Genomic DNA, 26,495 nt, shown 5'->3' with positions numbered 1-26,495 from the left:
TCTTTGCTTCTTTCTACCAAGTGAAAACTCACTGTTACTTTAGTATGCAAAATCTTAAATCCAACAGATAGAAATCATGGAATCTCTTGCTTTGGTTAAAATATATATGTAAAATATATATATTAATTAATATATAAAATATATACATATATATATATATGTATATATATATATATATGTATATATTTTAACAACCAGGAACAGGAAACTCGCTATCTCCCATTTATTTTCACAAACTGACCTAGTAAGAATCAGTTGATTCATTCATCTGCCCCATATTCTTACTTCCTAGGTGATGATTCACCACAGGCTTCAAGTTCAGAGTGACAGTTTGTTTTGGAAGCAATCAGTATACATAAGGCTGTAACAGTTACACAAGATGATTAAGACTACAATCAAAACAAAACAGAACACTACCCTTATTACTGACAGGATACGCAGGTACACAAGAAATCCTGAACACTGGCAAAAACAGGTACACGTACTAACAGAAAAGATGGAATAAAGAATATGTAATTTATTCTAAAATGACTATTAACTAGCATTCTCTATTAATACAATGTAGTGGGGAGTGAGAAAGGCCCTCTTATTAAAAAAAAAAAAAAGAATGTATTTTCTCTCAAAGCATTCAACCTTTTTAAAAAAGACATAAATGGGGGGATAGAAGGGATGAACATGTGGGCAGTGGTAGGCTAAGAAAGAATGGGAAGGTGAGTATCAAGGGAATTAGATTCCAGAGACTTCCGAGGAGGAAGGGGAGGAGGAGGAGGAGTCAGTTTAGGCATTTAAATGGCTATTATAATTTGGCTATTGTTGGAAGTGCTGCTATAAACATTGGTGTACAAGTGCCCCTATGCATCAATAGCCAAATTATGGAAAGAGCCTAAATGTCCATCAGCTGATGAATGGATGAAGAAGATGTGGTTTATATACACAATGGAATACTACTTGGCAATGAGAAAGAATGAAATCTGGCCTTTTCTAGCAACGTGGATGGAACTGGATAGTGTTATGCTAAGTGAAATAAGTCATACAGAGAAAGACAGATACCATATGTTTTCACTCATATATGGATCCTGAGAAACTTAACAGAAGACCATGGGGGAGGGGAAGGGGGAGAAAAAGTTACAGAGAGGGAGGGAGGCAAACCATAAGAGACTATCAAAAACTGAGAATAAACTGAGGGTTGATGGGGGCAGAGGGGAAAGTGGATGATGGGCATTGAGGAGGGCACCTGTTGGCATGATCACTGGGTGTTGCACGGAAACCAATTTGACAATAAATTATATAAAAAAATAAATAAACATAAATGGCTATTATATTAATTAGAAATATGTGAATCTTGATACAGCAAAAGTGCTAAGTCAAGAAACCCACAGTAAAACATGATTGTTTCCTCTGCAACAGATACCATCAACTCAGAGTATACTGGGGCTTCCTGTCCCCTTCCCCTCCTGAGACATTAAGGACACAAATCTGTATCAGCAAGTCTACTGGCAACATGTTTAAACAGCTTGCATCTCAGAAAACATGATCTTGCCGGCTCAAACCGGGGTCAGCCTGCTGTCTTCCGCCTGTATAGGAGGGAGAGGAGGGGGCAAAGTTGTCTATGAAAAGCAGTCCACTCCCACAGATTTCTGGAAAGAGACCCTTTGCAGAACAGACATCTGTCAGATACACTGCAGTTCTCAAAACCAAAGTTTCTGTTTTGTCTTAGAACTCAGGTAGGACACGTGAACACAAGGAAAACCTTCTATGACACTAGGGAACACTGGTCCACTAGCTTCGGCTGGCCACGTTGCACTTTTGTTTTAAGTGGTAAAGCATGAGCTGTCAGCCTGATTTAACCCACTGGATGTCCTGGAGGTATGGAAAAGATCTGCTAATTCAATTAATTCATCTGTGAGAATGTGTAAGAGAACATTTAATTGCCCGCACACATTTTCTTCAAAGGATTTTATTTCTGGCCATGGCTGTCCTCCCCAGCCTGTAAGCCGGCACCATGGAAGTGTGCCCATCCCATCCCGTGTCCCTCTCCCCATTCCACGTCTGCTCTCCAAAGACACCACTCCTACTCGCTATTCTCAGGTCTGAGGTGCACAGACACTGGCAGACGCAGCCGTTGTTCAGGGTACATACTCCGTAAATGTTTGATCAAAGTACTGAGAGTGGTAGCTGCCAACAGGATTTATTAACTACGTACATGACCAGTGCTACTTTCTTCGCTTAAGTTAACTACTCTGGAATCCATCAGTTTGAAGGACATGTCCAAATAAATTTAGGTTTTTCGCAGTAGCATTACCCCTTTTGACCACTGGGATTTAGGGTCAACCGAAAGCAAAAACCCCGGAGTCTCGCTATAATCTTTCTTGAGGATGAGATTAAAGATTGGGTAAAAGGCTTTCGGAATAGAAAGATAAGAGCTGTAAAAGAGAAAGAGGCTGGGGTGGATGATGAAAACACTCTCCTGTCCTCACATAAACACTTACTTGCCGATATTTTCAGGCAGGGACTGCAGGGAGATGTCGTTTACAGAGAGACATGTCAAATTCTGTAATTCAGGAAAGCTTTCTGGCAATCTGAAACAGCAACAACAAAATGTTAACTGAAAAAGAAAAGTGCATATAGAGTGTACACCAGACACAAATATAATGATTTCTCCCATATTCTCACTGAAATAACTTAAAATTACATTTTAAGTGGCATATTTGCCTGGTCTTCCTATATAGAAGACATCGATAAGGAAAGAAGCCCAGACTCAGTTTACCGAGAAGTACAGAGGCATGAAAAATACTTGATGGGGTGATCCAGGAATAATTAACCCAGGAAAGATACGCAAGCTCTAACACTGATTTAGCCCAGAAGATTATAATAAAACACAGGACAGTAGCTTAATAATGGCTTTTTTTCTGTAGATTATAATAGCCAGAGCAAAGCTATGGATTACTTAGAACTGATCAATTGACAGCAACTGCTACTTTCTTAATAATTTTCTTTTAACTTGACTTAAGATGCCAATCACTTGAGATAATTATTATGCTTCACTATGTTCTACACAAAAGGACATTCTTTATACTTCCCTTAAATGCTACTGAAGAGTGAGGTTTTCAAAATAAAAGTATTTAAAAACTTACAAAGAAAGTTTACTTTCAGTATTTCTATGGTTACCTCCAGTTAGGGAGGAAAAAAAAAAATAGGGTTAAAAAGATCTCATTGCTTCTAAAATGCCAAAGGTCCTTATACATAAATTTGCTAATACAGACAATAGAACATAGAATTCATTGTTTCAGGTAGGAATGAGGAGGGGGGCTTCTTGCTTTAGTGATAGTCTCTACATTAGAATCTTTCATTTCATTCCTCTTTCTAGGTTCCTTTTTTAAAAAGAAAACTCTAGGGGCACCTGGGTGGCTGGGTGGCTCAGTCAGCTGAGTGTCCAACCCTTGATTTTGGCTTAGGTCATGATCCAAGCAATGGTGGTAAGACTGAGCCCCAAGCTGAGCATGGAACCTATTTAAGATTCTCTCTCTCTCTCTCTCTCTCTCTCTCTCTCTCTCTCTCTCTCCCCCCCTCTTCCCCCACCCCCTTCTGGCCCTCTCCCCCACCTTTGCTCTCTCTCTTTCTCTAAATAAATTTAAAAAAATAAGTAAATAAAAATTAATAAAATTTAAAAAATAATAAATTCTGTGGTACTATTTCACATATAATATAGGTAATTCCAAACTTCAAAAACAAATCCAGGCCCTGCAAGATGAGAGTTATAGTCCATTATCACTGAAACACTTTCTACAAAGTTGAAACCTCTTCCACAGTGTAAGAGGGGTAAGATTTTTTATTCATATTTAAAAAGATGCAACTTACCTGCTGCCTGAGTTTGCACCGTAAAGTACGTATCATTTTACAATTTTAAAAGTAGCTAAAGTGCTCTTAAATATAAGGAAAAGGTATTTTGAAATAGATGATTTCCTTTTTTATGAGCTGTTCACGTTAAGTGCCAAGCCACTGTGTGGGGAGGAAGTGTGGACGGCAGGCTAGGAGAAAGGAAGTCTAGCCGGAGCTGCCACTCAGAGGCTGCGTCATCTCAAAAGGTCATTCAGTCTCTTTCAGCCTCGGTTTCTTCAGCCATAGCATAAGCGGGTCAACCCAAATCGTTTTTAAGGTCCTTTCAACTCACAGATAAGTTGTCCTAATTCTTAAAGGAGTACACCTGCCAAATCAAAAAGACTTTACTTTAAGAAACCTCCCAAATATGAGGCCAGGAGGAAAACGGAGTAAAGCCTCCTACAGGGTGGGTGTGTTCTGGTCGGAGAGTTTTGAGAGAATGGTAAAGCCATGTGTCAGCAGACATTAGAAAAGGAAAACTAAAGAGGTAGAAAAGGGGATTAAGCAATTGAATGGCAAAAAAAAAAAAAAAAAAAAAAAAAAAAATCCTCCAAGGCAGCATAATAGTATTTCCCAGCTGCCTAACCCTACAAGCTGCCTTAAGGATAAACAGCTTAGTTCAGTTCAACAGCCATTTAGAAAGTGCTTATTCCATTCCAGAAATTAAGGTAGGGCTGGAGATAAAACAATAATAGAAGAATACAAGTAAACTTTCTCAGTCGAATTGGGGAGTCTTGGTCAAGGTGATAACTCAAATGTAAATTTCAAGGGGGGTGCCTGGGTGGCTCAGTCAGTTAAGAGAATGACTCTTGGTTTCAGCCCAGGTCACGATCTCACGGTTCGTGGGTTAGAGCCCTACATCAGGCTCTGTGCTGACAGCTCAGAGCCTGGAGCCTGCTTCAGATTCTGTGTCTCCCTCTCTCTCTGCCCCTCCCCTACTCGTGCTCTGTCTCCCTCTGTCTCTCAAAAATAAATAAATGTTAAAAAAATTTTTTTAATAAAATAAAATATATAAATTTAAAGTGTTAGGAAAAACTCAGAGCATAATGGAAGGCCAGAGGAGGGGACTGTGCAGAGTAAGAAAAGACTTCCCAAAGAAGTATAATGCCCACCCACCACCCCCCCCCCCACCGTGTACACCTTACAGGAGTACAAAAAGAGGAGAGTGAAATAAATAACCTATGAGCACTCTGTAACAGTAGAGCATGACGTCTGACACGGGCAACCGAAAGCAATGAACATGGAAAGATAGGCCAAGGTCAGATACAGGGCAGGGAAGGCTGCATAGCACCTGGAGGAGACACCACTTTATCGTATAGAAACAGGGAGCTCCAGAAAGGTTTGAAGAAGAGGGACAATTGTGTGGACAATGGTTAAGAAAGAAGACAAGACTTGAGGACAGAGATGAGTTAGAGCTTACTACGTTTACTATTTTTCATAAAAATAGATGTTATGAGTAATATAGTTACTGAAATTCAAAAGACAAAAATAAAAAAGAAATTTTTTTAATGTTTATTTTTGAGAGAGCAACAGAGCATAAACAGGGGAGGAGAAGAGAGAGGGGTAGACACAGAATCCGAAGCAGGCTCCAGGCTCTAGGCTGTCACACAGAGCCCGATGCGGGGCTCAAACTCACAAACCATGAGATCATGACCTGCGCTAAAGTCGGACGCTTAACCGACTGAGTCACCCAGGCATCCCAAAAGTATTTTGTAAAACACATTGACTCCAGGGTGCCTAGAGTCGGTTAAGCATCCAATTTTGGCTCAGGTCATGATCTCATGGTTTGTGGGTTCGAGACCCGTGTCCGGCTCTGTGCTGACAGCTCAGAGCCTGGAGCCTACTTGGAATTCTGTGCCTCCCTCTCTCTCTGCCCCTCCCCCACTTGCTGGCTCGAAGCGCTCGCACGCATGCGCTCTCTCAAAAATAAACACTAAAAAAATTTTAAAAATAAAACATTTACTTCTTAAAAATAGCAGAAATGGCAAAAGCAACACTAAATGGGCATTCTCCAGCACTCCATACCCAAGAAGACCCAAGTAATTTTCATATGGGCAATATGTATCCCAAATTTTAATCTCATCTCAATTTTCCTATATGCTTAAAAAAAAAACAAAAAAACAAAACAAAAAAACAAAAACAGAAGGGAAGAGGGAAAAGTACCTCTTTCCTGAGGTTGCTAACAGAGTTTAGAAATCTTAGATATGAACCTACCTGGCCTAGAGACACATCTGGAACTTTTCCTCAGGATCATCTCTGAATTGCCAGGTAGGCAACAATTCAGCTAACCTGGCAACACAGGAACCTGGAAGCCAGTTATCAGTGGCCTCATGACTGAGCCAGGAGCCACGAGGAGGGTGGCTCAGCTGTGCCCAGGCAATGTGCTGCGTCATACCAGAACGGGCAAGGCTGGCATCGGTAGTAAAACAGTGATAAGGTGGCTTTATTTAGAGGAATAAACCCAAAGAAATCCTCACAGCTATCGCTAAAGTAAGGAAATAATGGTGTTGGCAGAGTTGTTTGTTTGTTTTAAAGGGAGAATTAGAGGAAAGCTAAGATAGTAATATGTTTCGTTACTGGGGTGGAAAAAATATCCCTTATTAGGACTTCTCCGTGGATAACTATAGGGGAAGCTCTTCTGGGAATTCAGAACTCAGTCTCATCCTACAAGACAACATAAGCAATAGAGGATTTATGAACTACTCCAATGCTTCATACTGCTTGAGAAATGCACTTCTCACTCCTGTTTTGTCCACTCCACTGTGCCTCCCCTGACCCCCTACCAATATCCTTTCAATGTTCCATCAATAGCACAGTGTGCCCTTCATTGCACAGTGCTATTTATAAATAAATCTCTATGAAGGTCAATCATCCTTGATAAAGACAGCCATCCATCTAGGTACCTACACAATGGGTAACCAGGTTGTATTCATGGCTTGGTTCCCAAAAAGGATATCCTTAGTACTACATACAGAAAAGCAGGCAGAAAGGTTACCTCGTCAGTGGATTTCCGCTGAAGTCAGCTATCTGTAGTGCTTTACAGAATGAGATGCTTTCTGGAATTTCAGGAATATCTGTAGGAGCAAAGAAAACATCTATCATTTACCACCATTGTTAACAGTTTTCACCATCCTCAAGATGGACCACAGTGACAAGAGAATATCTAGTAAGTACTATCTCTATTCAAATGTGGCATGGATTTCTAAAGTATTTTTCTACAATTATTTAAACTTGCTTTCCTTCAAAAAAAAAAACTTGCTTTCCTAATGGAAGATACATATTCTGAGTAGAAGCACATTAAAGAAAAAAATATTAAAAACAACACACATGGATGGACCTTGAAGGCATTATGCTAAGTTAAATAAGTCAGAAAAAAAAAAAAAAACAACAATGTATGAACTCACTTATATGTGGAATCTTAAAAACGAAACTAAAAACAACACACAAAAAAAGAGGTCAGGCTTGTGGTTACAAGAGGCAATGGGTGAGGGAAGGAGAAAAATTGGATGAAGGTGGTCAAAGGTACAGACTTCCACTTATAAGAAAGATTAGTAGTAGGGATGTAAGTACAACATGGTGACTACAGCTAACACTACTCTGTAATGTATTTAAAAATTGGTAAAGGAGTAAATCCTATGAGTTTTCATCACAAGTAGAAGATTTTTTTTCCTTTCTTTTCTTTTTACTGTAACTATATGAGATGATGGATATTAGCTGAATCTAATGTGGTAATTATTTCACGATATAGGTAAATCAAACCATCATGCTGCACACCTTCAACTTATACAGTGATGATTGTCAATTATTTCTCAATGAAACTGGAAAAAACAAACAAACAAACAAACACCACCACCACCAAGTCCCATCACCCTATCAAAAGTCATTGATGGTATTCTGTCGTAATTCCCATTCAGCTTTTTTTTTCTTACATGTTCACATAGTTGTGTCAGTACACTGCATTCTAGAGTATGCATTTTTAAATTATGGACTTTCTCCTTCTGATTATAAGTGTAACCACCTGGAAAATTCAGAAAAGTCCAAAGAAAATAAAAACCACCAACATTTCCATCACCGAGAGATAATGTTTTACTCTGATGTCTTTTTTTTCATTGTCCTCATATACATGCACACATACAGTGTGTATAAACATGTTATATTTCAAAAAACTATAAGTTCATGCTGATTTGTTTTTTTTCCACTGCACATTTTACAAAATCTTTCCTGTCTTTATTTGTCCAAACAGTTTGCCATTTTTCATGGCAGAAAACCCACTGCATACATTTTCAGACTTCATTTAATCAATCTCTTATTGTTGGACATTTAGGTTGTTTCCAAGTTCCTGATGTTATATTTATATTTATATCCATTTCTGATTACTTCCTTAGGCTAAGCTCCCAAAATTGTGATTACTGCATGGAAGGCATTAACAACCGTACAGTCCTTGATAAGTACTATTAAATTGCCTCAGAGGAGGCCAAGTTATATCTATTTATACTTCCATCACCCTGCACAAGGTGTCCGATTCAACATCTCTCCTCCTCCTTTCTCTCTTACACTTTCAAAACTGCCTGTATTATTAGTAAAAATAGTCTGGCAACATTTTGTTTTATATTCCTTTTATTACTAATGAGGCTGAATATTTTTCCTTATGTTTACTGGCTACTAAATATTATGAATTTAAAATGACCAAAAATTGTTAAAATTCCTTTCTCTTGGCATGAAATGTGGGGTTATAGCTTTTAGGGCTTTAAAGGTTTATTTCATAGCATTTGATTTCGAGAATACATTTATTTTGGACATACTAATATGAAGAAGGACTAAACAGAAAAGGTTCTCCTGGTCCCATGAGGTTTCTTCTACTAGTTCTACAAATGCAAGCTGAGCCAAAACATACCTACTGTTTCTAAACTAGGGGTGGCGGAGGGAAGGGAGAAATTGGGGGAAAAAAGGATGCCTTGCTCCAGCAACCACAAAGTAATCAGAAACTCCATAAAAGCTTTTCGTTCAAATTTAAAAGCCAAAATCATTTAAGTTTGTGGTAACATTCTCGTCACCTATTCTCTGCCTTGTACGGTCATATGAGGTAGTAAAGAGCAAACACTCTGATCCCAGTTTCATAAATATAATAGCTATACATACATACACACATACACACACAGTTGAGTCTGGAATGGATTTTTAGAATTTTTTTTTAAAGTAGGCTTCACACCCAGTGTGGAACCCAATGTGAGGCTTGAATTTATGCTGGGAGATCAAGACTGGCGCTGAGATCAAGAGTCTGATGCTTAACTGACTGAGCCACCCAGGTGCCCCTGGAACGGATTTTTAAAATACACGAATATTTGTGGGCCCTGAGGTACAAATACATTGGAAGGTCCTTCTACATACATTACCTTATTTCATCTCAAAATAAATTATTTTCATTTCCATTGTACAAAATGGACACTAAGGCTCAGAGAGATGAAATGACTTCCTCATCATACAGGACTATCTCACTGTTTGACCCTCCCATGCTGGGATCACAGAACTGTTGTGCTTAAGAATGAATGAACATCCATTACAAAGTAAGCACTGCTTTCCAGGCAAGTGAGGAAATGACACACCATGGCTTTCCTTGGTCTGAAAGATGCCAGTTGTCCTGTGCAGTCCATGACAGTCCCTTTTATGCCACTACTTCAGGTCTTGGTGAGCAGTTTTTATAAGACTAAGGAAAGAGGTGCACGTGCCATACTAGTTACCTCACAAGGGCCGAAGAAGATCAAGCCAGACACATAAATACAAATTTTACAGCAGCTTGCTGCTCTAAGACCAAAAAAAAAAAAAAAAAGCATAGAAACAGAGCAAGAGAAAAATGTATGTCCATTAGGTACAAGTCTTTAACACTCTTCAGACCTGAAGCTTGGGAAGATGGCCTATCAAGGAAACACATGAAAAGCGGCTGTGAGAAACTCTGATCAGGACTGGGCTAGAATCTGGAGATCTGAGAGTAACAAAAACAATTTCCAGAGAATACAGCTGGACTCAGTCCACACAAAGCTGACAGAGAGAGGTCTGGCTCATAGGAAGGCATTCGCTCCTTAGGATACTGCTTGCATACACAGGAGAAGTAGCAAATCGGCAAACAGAACACAGGTCTCCTGACTCCCAAGACCATTTCTTTCCATCATGTGCACATTCAGAACTTGGAAGAAAAAGAAATGTATTTGCTTGGGAAAAGACGAAAGAAAGAAAGAAAGAAAGAAAGAAAGAAAGAAAGAAAGAAAGAAAGAAAGAAAGAAAGAAAGAAAAAAGGTATAGGCAAGGAAGGCAATGGTGTGGTGTGAAGAGTCCTGAGTACCAGTTTGCTACAGGTTACTAAAAATATAAGAATAAAAAACTAAAGAAGGAAAACATCTACTTATGCTTATATACCCAGCTAAAATGTCATATCCTCAGGGCCATGTTCCATGAGTCCCAAGATGAGGCTGGATTCCCCCACTCTCAGTTTCCTCAGACTTCACCTTTGTGAGATCTGTTACAGTTTTAACTAACTGGTGACAGTCAATCTCCCTTTTTAAACTCTAAGTTCACTGGAAACAAAGATATTGTTGGTCTCGTCTGTCGCTGTTCCCCTAAAGCTGACACAGAAATGAGCTTAAGCTTTGACACAGGTGCCAAATGAATGAATGAGAAGCTAATGAATAAGTCTCTGCAAGAACAGCTGCTCTCTCACTTGAGTCATGAAATATCCCCATAAGGTCAGGATTATCTTCATTTTACCACTAAGAAAATTGCTTATTCCCAGATCTCTGACAAGAGGGAGTATAAAGCTTACAGGTTATTCCCAGCTGAAATCCCCTTTGACTGATTCTTAAATGTTTTCCTCAGGACAAATATGAGGTGTGAGAATAAACATAGGAAAAAAGTATATAAATAGCACCTTCTCAATGAAACCCAGGCTGACCACCAACCTCGTTAAAAACCTAATTTGAATTTTTTCCCCCATACCAATTCCTACACTCAATTTCCATATCTTTCTCATATTCTCTAATTATTTTCCTTAGCTATCTTTTTCTTCCCACTCCTATTATTATCAACTTAGATCAGGCCCAAATCATCTAGATGACTATAATATCCTCTTAAATGGTCTCTCCCTGTATCCACTTTGTCCTCCATCAAATCTAAAAAGACATAAGAACAATCTGCACCAGTTTTCCACATTTACTAGGCTTGTGCCCTCAGACAAACTACTTAACTTACCTGTGCCTTAATTTCCTTATCTGTAAAATGGATCACCAACAGACATTTTTTAATTAATGCTAGCACATCATACCTTCAGTGCCTCATTAAGTTTAATAAAGAAAAGAGAAAATTAGACAAAGGACACTCACGCTTTGAACAAAATAAATAAGAGCAGAGGAGAAACCAAGTACAAATGGGACACTGAATGCAGTGAGGAGAGGGTAAGCCCTGGGAAAAGACAGCTATGCCTGAACTTCAGGATATCAATATGGGAGTATCTGGAGAGAAGACTGCTATCTTTTGATAGCAGATTACCAAATGCTAGGTTGAGCTATTTACAATTACTTTGGTAGACAAGGGGTTCCCTCTTCTATAAAAAGGGGATAATCACCTCCAGCTTAGGGCTATCTAAGGATAAAGCAGAGTAGCATGAATAAAAGCACATGGCACTCTGACCTCTTTCATTAATATTTAGGAGAGATCAGGAGAGAGGACCACTGGTTTCCATTCAAGGCCAAAAATTCCGAAGAAGAGTAGTATTATTAGTAAAGATGAGAGGATTTAGAGGGCTTTTGTGGTTGTTTTAACTATCTGAGAAGCAGTAATGATTAACCCCTAAAGAAATACCTATTTACATAAAAATATTAGAAATAATTAATGAGACTTTCATCTACTCATTAAGGAATGTACCTCAAAACTTCTACTTGCCAATATTCAGCTTAGTTTTGTTTCAATATAGAGTGAAACAAAAAAAAAATAGTCGTCATCATATTTTTCATTAATTCAAACTGGTTTTTGTCTCATACATGTCTCAGAATAAAAGCATAAAATTTGGTATTTATAAAATGAGAATAATTTTAAAATTAAGTAATCTTTTCCCTACTACTTTCTTAAGATAACCTTTAATTTGGGCACACTCTAAGCCATCATTATTTCTGAATCAGAATTGCTTCAAATTAGTGAGATGTAAGTGTACTTAAAAAATAAAAATATCTAAACAGTAGTTTACCAATGTGACCATTACTACCGCCTGTACACAGGAAATGGATAATTAACCTTAAACTCTGTCAGTGCAAAATACTTTCAACACCTCCAGGGAGACAACAATCCTGGCACCATTAGCCCCAGGGCTTCTGGGACAGAATACAGCTTTCCCCACAGAGATTATCATTTGAAACTGATTGTAAAAAGACACCCCCTGCCCTCCCTGGTACTCGTGTTCATTTCTGGACATCCATTTTTAACGCATCAAGCTGAGAGTCTACTTCCCCCACTTCCCTCACCCCTGCAAATACAGAGACCTAGTCCACCTTTTTCCTTGAGGAATCAGGGCTCTCTTCCCACATGCCCAGAACCCTCGTGGTGGATCACACCCTTTCCAGAAAAGCTAACACCATCCTCTTGTGGTGGAGATAGATTAGCCTGAGGGACCTCTCGGTCTCCTTCTATGTATATGTGAGTTTACAAACTTCCAAGGCATTTCTTTTCATGGAGGATTGCGCATAGACAGCCTGTTTTGACCATAGCCCCCATACATCACACAAGTTCTTTCTGGATAAACTAATTACTCACTGGCATTTCTTGTTCTATATAAATAGCATCTCTTTTCCTCCTGGGTTGGAGACCTATCTGATGTTAGTAAGTTAGAATACTAGGTTCTCTCCACGGAGAGTACCATGAAATGCTAAGCTAAACAGAAGTCTTAGATATTGTCGTGGCTGTTCTTTAGGATCATCTAATTCATGTTGACAGCATTTGGACATAGGAAGTCGAAGAAGACTAGGAATGTTTAAAGAAAGCCAATTATTACCCCCATTCTATCAATCTTTCTGTAAAATTGCGAAGAATGACATTTTAAGCTTCCGGTGATATTAAATGGAAAGTTGAAATTTTACTTTTGAAAATGAGGCAAGAGCTATGTAAGCAATCATCTACACTTATTGCATCAGCACTACTAGCCCCGCAGCAAGGTGGCTGTGTTAGCTTAATTAGTACAAGGTGCCAGCAAGGTCAGGGGCTTGGATTCAGTCCAAGCGTAGAGCAGTTTCTTCTCCCCGGTTCCAGGTCGGCTGCACTCTGAGGACCCTTTGTGAAATGTGTGATTGAAAAACAGCCACGGCTGGGCCTTATCGAGCACTTAAAAGCGTCCTAAGCTACAATTCTAAGCACTTTGCACAAATTAACTCCTCTAAGTCTTCACGGTAACTCAGAACGTTACTATTATCACTTCCATTCTCATAATGAGGAACAGGGTGAGGGCCAGCAAGCAGGAGGATCAGGCTTTGAACCTAGGCCTTCCACCCCTCAGAGCCTGTGCTCACCATACACTTGCCTTGTCTCGAAAAAGAACGTGTGAGGTCAAGAGAAACCGCAAAACACAACCCAACTGCCTTACCGCCAACAGCCGCTGCCATGTGCTACTTGTACAAAGCCAAGGGTGATGCTGCCTCTGAATCTTCAGAAGCTCAACAGACGGGAGCCAGAGGAAAGGTGCATCACCCCATCTGATAGCTTACAACAGATTTAAACATTTGCTTACCTAATTCTTCTGATTAAACAAAACCAAATAAACCACTTTTAAGAAAACACAACAAAAAATACCAAAGTAATAAAGAAGGTTTAAACTGAATTCTGCTATATGGTTAATCTTTAGCAACTTTTGGTTATGATACAGTACTGAAATTAAGTGTAGCATTTGATTAAGTAAATAATATTAAAATGTTTCATCATTATTTCTTGCTTAGTGTAGCTCCTAAGAGAAAGAATTTAATCAACACTACTGACAATGTCACTGACTGACTGACTGACTGACAGTGTCACAGAATTTCAATTAAACCTTCCCTGAATCCCCTCCAAAAGACTGGGCCTCCCAAGTACCCAGTACTTTGAGTAAGCACTTTGCTCAAAGCTAACTACCTATAAACATTTACTCAAAACCTTGTTTCCCCACTAGATGTGTCCTCCAGTAACTAGTTCAGGGATCAGATCTACAATGATCTCCAGTACCTCCCTAGAATATACCATTGTGTAGGTCTTTAACAGGTGGGCATTCAACAAAACATCCTTACTCACCTCACTGGGGCTGGATCAGAAGAGAGAACCCAGGGCCAGCATCCTCACCTCACATAGAAAAATGTCCACTGCCCTGAGACTCCAGTCCCTCATAAAGGGGTTGTTGGATTTATCTGCCTCATCTGCCAACCAGGGCTATTGAGAGGTAAAATAAGATAACGTACAGGATAACCTGGTAAAGTACACAAACGGAAAGGACTAAAAGAGGTGAGAAAAAGGCAACTCTCCTCAAGTAGCACTGACTGGTTTTGAGCGTGGGTACCTTTGTATATTAACTTGTGGAGTCTGGGGCATGTTTCCTTGCCCTTCCCTCACCCCAGACATAACACTGAGACCAGGGGGAAAATGTCATCAACAACTTCTGTCAAAAGAGAGAGAACGGAGTCTTTAAATAAGTCTTGGGTATTAGTATCCAATCTTAGGCAAAGAATCGTGTAATTTATGAACTGTTAAGAATTTAGGACAGTACCTCAATACCACATCACTCATGTTAAACTATGACAGAAACAAACAAAAATTAATGCAGCATAAACAAATGAAACTATCAAAAAGAAAGCCACCCCATGAACTGCCGTGCAAAGACATTGGGGCAGAGGCAAACCTAACAGGAATCCAACAATTCACAAGCATGCACATGGATATCAGAGACTGTTCACCTTCCCTAAACTCTGCACCGACATTCAAGACTTGCTCAAGACTTGTTCAAGATGAACAATTTCCCATTGGACTTTAGTTCCATCTGTATTTCTAGTCTACGAAGGGAAAACGTATAAGATGTGATGCAAGCCCACTTGGGTTTTGCTTCTCATGGAAACTATAAACCTTTACAATGAGCACTTGCAATATTTAACAATGTTAAATAACGAGGATGACAAAATAGCAAAATACAAGATTACAAAAAACTTGAAGTATTTATGTTTTTTAAATGTTTATTTTTGAGAGAGAGAGAGAGCACAAGCAGGGGAGAGGCAGAAAGAGAGGGGGACAGAGGATGTGAAGCAGGCTCTGCACTGACAGCAAAGAGCCTGATGCGGGGCTCAAACTTATGAACTGTGAGATCATGACCTAAGCTGAAGTTGGGCACTTAACCCACTGAGCCACCCAGCCGCCCCATAAAGAACTTGATCTTCTTCCCATGCAACACTGTCTCCTCCTATGACAGAGGAATTAACTTAGCGAATTAATCGTCTTGCTCACATACTGAATTCCCTGAACACCTGGTGAGAAAATGAGCACCATGGCTGGCCCTGGCCAGTGCTGAGCTGACACTTCCGCTCAAGCTGGCCACCATGGCATCAACAGTGCATGCACATGTGTGCACATAAACGCACATACACAATGCCTTCTTTTCAACCATATCGACACCTTACATACCTTTTGACACAATATTTCTACTTTAGACGAAGATTTGAAATTGCTACCCAATGGCCTGGTACTCAGATAAGCCTCTTTTGAAATCAGTCACCCTCCAGTTGTTGTCATTGTTACCTTAGCCACAAGTGGCAAGTCAGGCACTGGGAGAAAAGCAGAGGACAGGATCAAGATCAGGAAAAGTGATAGTTATTGCTCTGAAAAAGAGGAACTATTGCCCTCTGATCCCTGCTATATCACCTGATTGTGTGTCTCCAAATAAGAGCTGTCACTGTTAGGGCCCATTATGTACCAGGTACTGCAAATGGCATTTTGTGTGCATCATCTCTAATCCTTACAACAAATACTGAGATAGTGGTCCCATTAGCAGATGAAGAAGCAGGATTGAAAACATTAACTAAATTGTCCATGATCCCTCTGCTGACATATAGAAGAGCAGAGCTTTGAAATTCTAGTCCATCTGCCTCAGGGCTGAGGAAGACTGTGAAGTAACTGCTAAGGATCTGGACAGTCAGATTCCATGAGTTCCAAACACGCTGGAATAAGAGATCCCCGAGGAAATGAATATGGAGAGAAAGAGGAGATAGAAACCCAAGTCTGCAGTTCTGAGATACCACACAGAGGTGGGGGTGGACGCACAGTCTGGGGAGAAAGGAAGAGCGAACCTCCTGTTTGGGGGCAGGGGGCACCCAACAGGCAGAGGGAAGAGCTGAGAAGTCAGGGAGCGAAGAGTGTCACCAAGACTGATAAGGATCAGGTAAGGAAAAGGTTGACCTGGCTACCAGGATTATGCTGTCGCCTTTGCGAGAACATACATAATGGTTTGAGGGGAAGTCAAAGCACAAAGGTTGAGAAGCCAGACAAGGAGGAGGGGAAAGTAAAGCAGCAGGGGCCATATTCTGGTTGGAGACATATATTCATAATTGGCAGATAAGGAAGTTGGAGAGAAGGTGACAAGGTTTCCTGACCATGAAGCCAAATTTATTTATTTAAACATGATTTTTTTTAATGTTTATTTATTCTTGAGGGGGGGGGGATAGAGAGAAAGGGAGACAGAGAATCCCAAGCAGGCTCTGCACTGTCAGCTTGGAGCCAATGTGGGGCTCGAACTCACAAACTGTGAGATCACGACCTGAGCCGAAACCTAGAGTCAGATGCATAACTGCACCCAGGCACCCCAGCCAAATTTATTTCTTTAAAAGGACTGTTGTCCTCTGTCCTCTGTTTAATCAGAGATTATATCCTGACTGGAAGTTTGAAACCTCTTTGCCTTTGACTAAATGACATTGACAGTTTTTCTTACCAATATAGAGTTAGCAATCCTGTGTCATGGTCCCATTTTTAAAAAATTATAAGGCCCCATTAAATCTATGAGCCTGAGAACCTGGGGCCGTATGCCTTCAAAAAGCCTGGGCGTGAGAAAAGGAGTTTGCAGCTTGAGTGAAAAACTTTTCCCTTGACTTTGGTATATTTTAATGTGTTTGGGGGTTTTTGTTGGTTTTTTTTTTTTTTATTTTTTGGAGTGGGGGGGGACCTGTAGAGTGAGCAGAGGGGCAGAGAGAAGTGAAATGGGAGAAAGCTGTGGAAGCGCATTCAATCCCATCTTTGCACAGAAGGCAACAAGGGGGCAGCGCAGGGAGTGAGGGAGGCCTACAGAATGTGGACTTTGGAACCCTGGCTATGAGGAAGGGGCACAAGAGGGTCTTGGGAGAAAAAAGGCCCATTAGTTGAGAGCAGAGTCACAGGATGAGAGCCATTTATCCAGAGCAGAGACAAATGACAAAACCCCATCATCTTAAGAAGGAAACAAGTTGTCACAATATGAAACGTTCTCAGAAAAAAAATAAATAAAAAAAGAATCATGCACACAGCAGGCAATGCTGCATTAAGGGCGAGAAGGAAGATGGGAGGGTCCTTTTGGCATGGAATGTAGGACCCTATTATGGATAAAAAACCACCAGTCAAGACCTGGCCAAACACAGAATTCAAACATTACAAGGAATAAACCACGAGTGGTGAACAGAACAAACATGTAAAAAGAGACGCTGACAGGCTGTAGTAAAATACTGAATGTTGTGACTTTGGGCACACTCGGTGCATCATATTGCTTCATTGAGAATTATTTACTACTTGGGTAAAACAAGGTCCTTGTGTGCCAAACAGGCTGGCTGATTAAGACAGTCTGACTGCTGTAATGCTGGTTGCCTGACTTGATCCTGCTTAAAAATATCTAGGATTGTCAAACAAGACTAAATATGAATGCATGATTCAAGTCTGCATTTGCTGCCACAGCTGTTCCTCTGGGTGTGCAGCGGGGGGGAAAAATGCTAAATGGAAATTTTTTTCAAAGGCATCATCCCATTTATCATATTATTCCAACCACCCCAGCCTCGCCCAGGAGGCAGCCAGCCTTGTAGACAAAGGCACAAATCCTGCCTGAGCAGCAGCCTTCCCCGTGTTTGTGAAAGGAAGATGGACACAGGCACAACATGGGGCAGAAAGGTGGACATGGGTCTCTCTGCACAGTGCAGGGCGGAAGGCGCCACAGAGGGGCCTTTGTCAAAGTGTTATTTTAGGGTCTTGGTAACCTGTGCTGCCAAAAAACTTTCCCAGCCCAGGAGGTTTTCACCTAATTCCAGCCACAATTACCAAAATAACCTTTACACCTCAGCTTTTCCTCCCCAGCAGAGTTTTGGCTAAGTGAACACAAATATGTCTTGAGATACAAGATCCTGATTTGCAAAGAATAAACAAATAAATTAACCAAAAAGTAAAAAAAAAAAAAAAAAAAAAAAAAAAAAAAATTACAGAATAATATGTGTTAGGTTTCACACAGAATAATGGGAAGGGGAAAAATTATGTGGAGCGACTGGCATTCTTTTTACTTACCCTCCTCCTAGAACAAAATTCTGAATAATGTCTACTTAAACCTCACAGTAACAGCAACTAAATACCAAAAACTAAAAAAACAAAAACAAAATACAAAACGGTATTTGTATTCATCTCCTACTTCAACATTCACTCAAAATTGCAGCTCATTTTAATTATTCCCATTTAATATGGGCAAAATTACAACTACTGATACTTATGCATCAAAATTCTCTTGGGAAATTCTAAGTCTTCGAATGGAGGAATGCTCTGATCCAAAAATTAAGTCTTCAACTCTGCCCCAAGTTTCCTCCATCCTTTCTAGACCACAAGACTCCCTCCCCTAAAGTGCCAATCAGGGCCTGTGGTCAGAACCACTCCTTTGCATGAATTCTATGGGTTTGATTCCCTGCTGTCTCCTGTTAACCTTTTTAAGTATACTTAATCTTTGCACATGAGAATGTGACTTCTGTCGGCTGAAATAACCATCCTAATAAACTCAGTGTTCTCCTCTCACACCCCCACACCATGCACAGTGTTTGTCAATTGACAGCCTTGACCACAGGCTAGAATGAGTCATTCAGACTCCTCAAATCACTCTGGGTAGCACACAGAATAGAAGAGAGGGTGCAAGGCAAGGAGTGAACAATGCAGTTCTCCAGAAGCGCAGGGAGCAGCTCTTTGGCCCAGATAAACTAGGCAAAACATGGCTTCTCAATTATTCTCACCACCTTTTCCCAATGCACATCCCTACCCCAGGTCTAAGGAAACCACTGAGTGTCCCCAGGCACCAGGGGTTCTCAATGTCAGAGTACAGAGGAATCAGTGGCAGCACTTATTTGATGATAGGGCTGGACCCACTCCTAGCAACTGTCTCACCAGGTCTACGGTCCACCGTAGGAGTCTGCATTTTTAACCCAACACTCTTGGCGATTCAGATACAGAGGGTCTTATAGCTGCCTCTGAGAAATGCTGAGGCATTTAATTAACTTAATTGGTTCTCAGTCCTGACTGTATGTTAGAACCACCTGGAGCCAATCACCACCAGAGATTCCAATAAATCAACCTGGGGTGGGATTAGGGCAGTACTTTAAAAAGTACTGAGTCCAATGTGCAGCCATGTTAGGAACCACTAATGATGAGGCCCTGGCCATTTTAGTGCATATCTGACAATTATTCATGGCTCCCATCCATAATTTACCTCCATCAGAAAGCTATTTCTGCTCTCAGATTAAAGAGAGCCAACATGTAAAGACTGTGTGCATGGAAGGCTTTGTCAAGTTGCCTCAAATGGAACGGAAAACAGCAAAGTAACAAGGGAAAGCTATTTTGTTTGGTTGAAGATGGGGAAAGGACGGAGGGGGCGTGTTTGAATCTAATTTAGCTGCCTCCTCCTCATTTTTAGGTAAGATAAATTTTTAAGAAATCCCTTTACCTGTAATACAAGTACACCTTTCCAAAAGTAACCCTTTTAAAAAAGAGGCTAACTTAGAAAACAGCATGCAAAAGGTATTCTAAAAAGGGCTCAAAAACATGTTTAAATGATTCAAAGAAATACTGTAGAAAAAGACCTTAAAGGCTTAAATTTTGTAAGCTGTCAACAGATGAAAGGATATGCTATTTATAATTCATTTAACTTCTTAAAAAGAAATAGAACTTATACATTAAAATTGGTGTTATCCCCTTAAAGTATTCATCATACAAGGCATGCAAATATATTCTTCTGGCATTGCCACTGGCTAAATGTTTTGGAGTTCTTTCTTAGAATTACAATGAGTGTTTCTCATAACTCAGTGTTTTGTTTTGTTTTTTACTGTTTATTTATTTTTGAGAGACAGAGCATGAGCAGGAAAGGGGCAGAGAGAGAGGGAGAGAGAGAATCCCAAGCAGACTCCGTGCTGTCAGCACAGAGCCTGACATGGGGCTCAAACTCACTAAACACGAGATCATGTCCTGAGCCAAAATCAAGAGTCTGACACTTAACTGACTGAGCCACCCAGGTGCCCCAACGTTTGCTTATTTAAAGGGTAATTCAGGTTCTTATAATAGACACTTGCTTTTTGGACTAGTAAAAAATCATTTCCTGTACTAAAGCCATTATTCTATAGACTTGACTGAAGGCAAGAAAGGTCAGGTTGTAAAGACATCCTTTTAGCCTAATGCTGTTCAGGATCGTGACCCCACCAGGAACCATTAAGGTTCTGTTAGGCTCCTAGCTCCAATTTAAATTCAGACAAGTTCTTCTGGAGATTAAAATGCAGACTCCAGGAATCATGCCCTGAAAGTTTGATTGCATAGTCCTTATCTAAGGTGGAAATATGCAGTCTTAACAAGGATTCTAACATAGGCAGTCTCAAGCCCATCTGGAGAAACACTGCTCCAAGTGAATGAAGGCCATAATTCGAAGTCTAAGTTTCTAGGCAGAAAGAATACTTGCTCTCACCATTCCTGAAAGCCCCTTTTTCTGTGGTCTGATGATCAGCAGGGCATTCTGGTCTTCCATTTTAAACCTATAAATATGGTTTTGCCCACAGGGTCTGAACATTTCTGGGGGTAGACTGTGGCTCGTCATTCCTCCTTCTGCAATACATGTGATAGTACCCCACTGCCTGACACAGATAGAATGCACAGTTAAAGTTTCTAGACTGAACTCAATGTAAAAGTTCAGATTTAATCCTTTTTTAAGAATCTAAAATGTGTTATAAATATCCCACCTTCTAATTCCATTGAAATGCTAGCTTGTCACCTCTGCCAGTCATCTACCAGCTTCTGAATAGATTAATTTTATTCACATAATTCAAGAAATCTGCACCCCCAGGATGGATAAAGGGACTACAGAGCCTGGACCTTATTACACAGTACCATCCATATAATAAGTGCTCCTACACATCAAAAGGTGACAAAAATAGGTGCTTTCCTCTCGTAGCCAGTTTCTCTCTGAAATTACAATGGAAGGAATGGTCTCAAGGGCTAAGTCTAAGAGATTCACTCACTTGTTCATGTATTCATCCATTTGTTCATTTATCCATTTATTTAAGGAACTACCTATATGGTGGACGGTAAGGAGACAGAGGTATAAGAGACACACACTCTTTGCCCACTGTGATCCATAATCCAGTGACTAACAGAAGTATCATAAAAACAAGCCCAGTACAGGGGCACCTGAGGGGCTCAGTCGGTTAAGCACCCAACTCTTGATTTGGGCTCAGGTCATGGTCTTGTGGTTTGTGGGTTCGAAGTCCTACATTGGGCTCCACGCTGACAGGGTAGAGCCTGCTTGGTATTCTCTCTCCCTCTCTTGCTGCCCCTCCCTGCCTCTCTCTCTCAAAATAAGTAAACTTTAAAAAAAAAATTTTAATGTTTATTTTTGAGAGAGAGAGAGAGAGAGAGAGACAGAGAGAGAGAGAGAGAGAGAGGACAAGTTGGGGAGGGGCAGCGAGAGAGGGAGACACAGAATCTGAAGCAAGCAAGCTTCAGGCTCCGAGCTGTCAGCACAGAGCCTGACACAGGGCTGGAACTCACAAACCATGAGACATGACCTGAGCTGAAGTCAGACACTTAGCCAACTGAGCCACCCAGGCACCCCTAAAAAAATTTTTTTTTAAAATAAGCCCACTATAGTGTGATACCCAACACTGGCAACCTCAGCCAGGGCCAGGAGAATCTGGAAGTAGAAAGGGCAGGTTGTTGACTTTTCCTTTACTTGCCACCATTGAGTTTTTATAATGACTGTATACTGTGTGTGTGTGTGTGTGTGTGTGTGTGTGTGTGTGTGTGTATTTGTTTTGTTTTGTAATCGCAAGGTGTAAAGTAAACTTGGAAACACCATGGGTAAATGCAATCACAAAAGGGTCTTGGAAGGAGGAAACTTTGTCTGTTGTCTTCAACACTTAATATGGAATAAGCAGGCTTAAAATGTCCTGAGTCTACTCTGGTCCTAGCCATAGCTAATGACCAGACTCCAGACAGAGAATATTGGTGGCTGGTTACCCCCACCTTTTGCCTTCTGGGTCTGCCTCTCTGTGGCAGCAGCAAAGCCTGCATGGCTCATTCCAATGCCAGACATCGATCAAACATGTACACATTACACCCAAAGAGTTATGAAATCTCTCCATTAATTATGTCATAGGGTCAGCTGTCCAAGACATACACCACCATCAGGATCACTCACATCCCTCACAACTGGCAGATCCAGCAGGAAACAGTGACTGCTGCTGTTTCCTCCTGGAAATGGTGATTGTTGGTGTTTTTCAAGCCTTCCTCTGATCTCTCAGAGTCAAGGGAAAAGTGTAAAAAAACAAACAATGTGTGCTATAAACCACTTTTGACATTGCTTTTGTTGTCACAGATGACCTCGCAGATGTCAAACCAATGGAAACTTTTCAGTCCACATTTATTGACCATTCCATTCCCTTTTACACTGCAGCCTTTCCAGATGTGCTCCCTGCCATTGGTCCCACCCTTGGTTAAGCTCCTGTGACTCTCCTGTTTCTCATCAGTCCTCCAATGGTGGTGCTTCCAAAGGTGCTGCCTTTCTACAGCCAGTGTCTACACCTTCATCCAGGACAACTTCACCCATTAATCTGCAGGCTTCCTCTCCATCCCATAATTCAATCCAATGATTGCCATTCTCTCGCTGGGCCTTTTCTACAACCCCAGTCAACAATACTGACAAAGCATCCTGCTGTTACTTCTCAGAATCTTACAAGGGGCCCTGCTGCTCTGCTTTCTTTTAAACAGTAATACTATGCGTGCTCATCTCCCCCTTCCAACACCATATCTGCTCCCTCTCCTTGAGTGACGTCATTCATGCCCATGGCTTCAACCATCACCTACACCTGGATGACTCCCACACCTTCATCTGCTAAAATTTCTCCCCTGAGCCTCAGATCCTTATATTCAGCTGCCTACTGAACATCTCTATTTAGATATCCCAAAGGCATTTCACCTTCCACATGCCCACAAATAAACTCAGCTTTCCTCTTGATCTTTAATGTCTCCCATCTCTTCTGCAGTGGTGAGTGGGAGTTTATCCTCCCACTCACCCTACCCCTCCACATCCAGCAAGCCTCCCACTTGTCACCCGCACACCTGTTCTGGCATCTCCTTTTCTCTTGCACCCTTCTCTGCTCTTTCTACCCTCAACATGACCTCCTGCATCCAGGCTGCCCTCAATCAACTACACATTCCTGCTAGTGCCAGGGTGACATGTAAGCCATTCCCCTCCTGGAAATCCTTTCAGAGGTCCCGCAGAGCTTTCGAGAAAACATTCCTTAGCCATGTATACAGAACCTTCATAATCTCATTGCCATGTACTCCAGTAATATTTTGCATTTCCCAAATTCATCACGCTATTTCAGACACACACTCATGCAATTTCATCTGCCCAGAAATATCCTTCCCGAACTTCATCTCTACCTGCTACTTATACCTCAGAGCTTGAGTGTCATCCCTCCCAGGAATGACTGAGATCCTCCCTCTCCAGGCTCCTTCAGGCATATCTCTGAGACAGGATTTTCCACACTGTCCTGGTATCACAGATGGACTTGGTCCCTTCACCGTTGTGCCCTAAATCCCTCGAGGGCCATCACTAAACCGACTTGCCATCTCTAGCTCCCCACATGTAACTTACATACCTGGTGATTGTTAAATAGTTAAGAAATGAATAAAACTTATTTTAAAACTGTTCTTGCTCCAATGTACCTTATCTTGGTGAAACATACATTCTAGCCAGGAATTCATTTTGTTGTGCTTTTCATTATGAAATATGATGCCTTTATTTAGAACATTTCTTTGAGTTTATCTCTTCCCATATAGATCCCTAACGAAGGTCTGAACAGCTGGTAACACAGAAAAGAAGAATTTTAGAGATAAGATGAAATTCAATCGGCAGCAGGGAAGGGCTCCAGAAGACCAAAGCATCTGCTTAGAAAATGCCAAAGATCTACAAGGAGGACATCTCTTTGCCACGCTCCAATTAGTCAAACCCAAAGGCTGACCAGTCCACGACAAAATCCAAAGGCAGGGACCTTGGTGTAAAGGAAGCACAACAGCAAGCGTTTCTCTCTAGCTGCCAATGTGCAAAGCCCCTGAAAGGAGTGATGATTTCAAATGTGTGGGGAGGCATAGGGCAAGTAGGGACTTCTTGAAGCAAATTATGATAATTTGCAATTATGATAAGGCACATGCCCATGGCATTTGACTCAACTTAGGGCTAACTTCAGACTGGCCCAGGCCCTTGCCATGCTTGGCCCCTTGGGTCTTAGCCAGCTAAACAGACCACGACTCAAACGGCAGTTAGCTGAGGGAAGGAGGGTTGCCAGGGACCCATGCAAGTCCTTCCAGTGGTTTGCTGCCTCCCCACTTACCACAGGCCTCCCCTGAGAGATCTGTCTCCTCAGCCCCTCTGGTGTCACTCAGGAATCACTCCCAGCTCTAGGCTGCTTTTATTTTGGACGTGTACTAAGTTACTGGCACTTGGTTCTGTCACTTTTGTCTAATTTGCTCAGATCCTCTAGTTCATCCTGACCCATCCCTCATCAGCCCAGCTAAATGGAAGAAGGGCTATTCTCAAACACTTTGCAGCACCATCAAACAAAAGTGGAACAACAAGGTTAAATACTTCAGGACATCAACTATTTGTGTGTAATGATACTTTGATCAAGCACCTTCACAAACAAAATACATGTTAGGTAAATACAGAACTGACTGCATCACGGCACCTTAAAAGTAGTTGAGCACTTATGCTTGGTCTGCTGCTGTCCACCTTCTTTCTGTGGCTACCTCTGCAACTACATTAAGGGGTAACTGTGCCCCCTAAACACAAAAATCCTAAATCAGGTAGAAACTTCTAAACTGCTTATTCATCTCTTTCTTCACTGTCTGGTTGACTCTTAACTTATCACATCTGTCTGGAAACTCCCCTGTCTTGTCAGTTATTCAACACGGACCATCCTTTGAAATCTACAGCTTCCTGTTAGGTGTTACAGATCTGTTCATATTTTCTCCAGAAAGATAAAAAGGTAGGAGCTATAAATTAATCTGCCTTTTAAAACATTTACGTATTTAGTAATATGCTTTGGGAAACACTCACAACCCATAATAAGTGAATAAAAGCAAGAGACATGTGCTGCATAATCCCAGTTTTGTGAAACTGGTAATAAAAGGGGGGAAAAGATAAATAAAATACATTAAAAACATTATTGATGCTCATTCCTCAGTAGTAAGATAAAACACTTTTATACTGGGGAGAAAGAACCGTGATTTTAGAGTCTCACCAACCTGGGATCAAATACCAGTTCTGCTACTCACTAGCCATGTGCCCAAGAAAAAGTTTTTAATCTGAGACTCACTTTTTTTTGATTGAGATATAACTGGTGTATAACCATATTCAAGTTTCAGGTGTAGAGCATAATTCAGTATTTATATATATTGTGAAATGATTACCACGGTAAGTCTATTTAACATCCGTCACCAGATATACTTACAAAATTTCTTCTTGTTATGAGAACTTTTAAGATCTACTCTCTTAACAGGGCATCTGGGTGGCTCAGTTGGTTAAGCTTCTGACTCTTGATTTTGGCTCAGGCCATGATCTCGTGGTTCGTGGGTGCAAGCCCTGTGTTGGGCTCCGTGCTGATGGTGCGGAGCCTCCTTGGGATTCTGTCTCCCTCTCTCTCTGCCTCTCTCTCAAAAATTAATAAATAAACACTTAAATATTAAAAATAAAGATATACTCTCTTAGCAACTTTTAAATATGCAGTACAGGATTACTACCTGTAGTAAATGTGCTATATATTACATTCCCGTGGTTTATTTATGAGACTCAGTTGTCTCATCTGTAAAAAGAGGATACCAGGGTACTGCTTGGAGAAGATTTGATGATTCAATGAGATATTATATGAGAATATACACATGAAGTGCTTAGCCTACTGGTAGTCCAGAACAGGCACCCAATAAATAAAGATTCACACAGTTCTCTTGGTTTTCCAATAATGTGTCTTTGTGTTTGACTATTATTTAATTCTCAACAATGAACATGTGCTTTAAACAACATAAGCTACAAAAGAAATGATCCTAGTGAT

General features: G+C 40.8%; 1 protein-coding gene across 2 annotated transcripts in view; it reads right to left on the bottom strand.

The window, feature by feature from the left end:
- The window catches only part of LRRC1 (leucine rich repeat containing 1), a 136,276-nt gene that overhangs the window by 43,260 nt on the left and 66,521 nt on the right, over positions 1 to 26,495 (bottom strand). For both annotated transcript variants that reach the window (XM_049653839.1, XM_049653840.1), the window contains 2 exons: positions 6,875 to 6,953; positions 2,490 to 2,579 (listed from right to left, as the gene is read on the bottom strand). In XM_049653839.1, the coding sequence (XP_049509796.1) occupies positions 2,490 to 2,579; positions 6,875 to 6,953 (169 nt within the window). The remainder of the gene's footprint in view (positions 1 to 2,489; positions 2,580 to 6,874; positions 6,954 to 26,495) is intronic.

This window comes from Panthera uncia (genome assembly GCF_023721935.1).
Source record: "Panthera uncia isolate 11264 chromosome B2 unlocalized genomic scaffold, Puncia_PCG_1.0 HiC_scaffold_24, whole genome shotgun sequence".
NCBI lineage: Eukaryota > Metazoa > Chordata > Mammalia > Carnivora > Felidae > Panthera > Panthera uncia.
Note: the sequence above shows the minus strand (reverse complement) of the source record. Positions and strands in the feature narration are given on the sequence as shown.